This window comes from Cyprinodon variegatus, unplaced genomic scaffold, assembly GCF_000732505.1.
Source record: "Cyprinodon variegatus isolate N-32 unplaced genomic scaffold, C_variegatus-1.0 Scaffold1737, whole genome shotgun sequence".
NCBI classification, from domain to species: Eukaryota; Metazoa; Chordata; class Actinopteri; order Cyprinodontiformes; family Cyprinodontidae; genus Cyprinodon; species Cyprinodon variegatus.
This window is the reverse complement of record NW_015152190.1, coordinates 71,800-73,033: the sequence shown is the minus strand read 5'-3', so window position 1 is coordinate 73,033 and position 1,234 is coordinate 71,800. Positions and strand designations below refer to the sequence as shown.

General features: G+C 37.4%; 1 protein-coding gene across 1 annotated transcript in view; it reads left to right on the top strand.

Moving 5' to 3' along the window:
• The first annotated feature begins 557 nt into the window (after nucleotides 1–557).
• LOC107104430 overlaps nucleotides 558–1,234 on the top strand; it is a 16,813-nt gene continuing 16,136 nt past the window's right edge. Inside the window, exon 1 of the mRNA XM_015404429.1 lies at nucleotides 558–611. Within this exon, the coding sequence (XP_015259915.1) occupies nucleotides 558–611 (54 nt within the window). The remainder of the gene's footprint in view (nucleotides 612–1,234) is intronic.

The window sequence follows — 1,234 nt, the reverse complement described above, 5'->3', positions numbered from 1 at the left end:
GGTTGTCAATACTTTCTACGCCTGCCTTTAGGGGGTAAATGTTTCCATCTGATCTGCTGGGCAGGTTTGTTCTACACTCATTCACACCTTCAGCTCCGATGCTTTTCCATCAGACTCTGAGGTCTGCCTGACTCTCACCAACAACCAGGTAAGGTTTCTGTTTTTATTTCTAACAGCCAGAAAATCTAATTTGTTGCAGGAGCATTTGCTTCAATCAATCATCATTATATTTCAAAAAGCTGGCCTAAAAATAAGTAATTGTGTATTTGCTCTTCACTAGAGCAGCTATATCAGATGATCTGTCAATAGAAAGAATATTTCTGCCTTTAAAAGCTTAAAATTAGATATTATGCATTGGAAAAAAAGACAACAGGCTTGTTTTCTCTTATTTTAAGCTTAATTCATCTTATTTTATCTGCAAATTGTCTCACTTACCTGTTTAATTCAAGGGAAAAAAATACAATTATATTAAATTATATAAAGACAAACATGGCTTATTTATGTTTTAACTGTATTTACCGTAAGAAGATCAGGATCAAGACATTGCAAATGGTGCAATGAGTAAACAAGGAGGTAATGGAGCTAAAGGAATCAGCATTTCCTCTGAAAAGGTGTAAAAAAACGATTAATGTCGTGAAAATGACCAACCAATATTTGATGCTCACTGAATATAATATAACTGTTGGTGCTGCTAAGTTGAATGATGCTAGAATAAGATCTGCCAGCAGATGGCGACAGAGTAAAACGTTTAAGTCTTCTTAATCCTAACAGGAACAGGTGATTTATGGTGTTGGCAAGTATGTGACCTTTACTCTTTTTAAAGATTATTGACCATATTGTGTGATTTGTGGTGCAGCACCAATCCATCAGATATCAGTTTAAGGAAGAATGATTATTATTGTTTACTGCTGGTTCTTTATAAGGAAAATATTGTTTCTATGCTCTTCTTCAGACACACAGACGTATCCGAGGGGAGTTACTGGTTAACAGTGAGGAGAAACTGAACTTCCTTGGGCAGCTTCAACGGAGCCCTTCGCATTCAGACCAACAGGCAATAAAAGTTAAAGCCAACTTCAGTCAGCAGCTGCAGGTCAGCCTCTCCTCACCCTGCAACACTGTTCTGTCTCACTGCAGTTCCCAGGAAACCAGCAGCACATCTGTACCAGCTTCAATTAAAGGACATTTTCTCAGGTGGTCCTACAGGTCTTTAAAGTCGTAGGAAAATTATATTTAA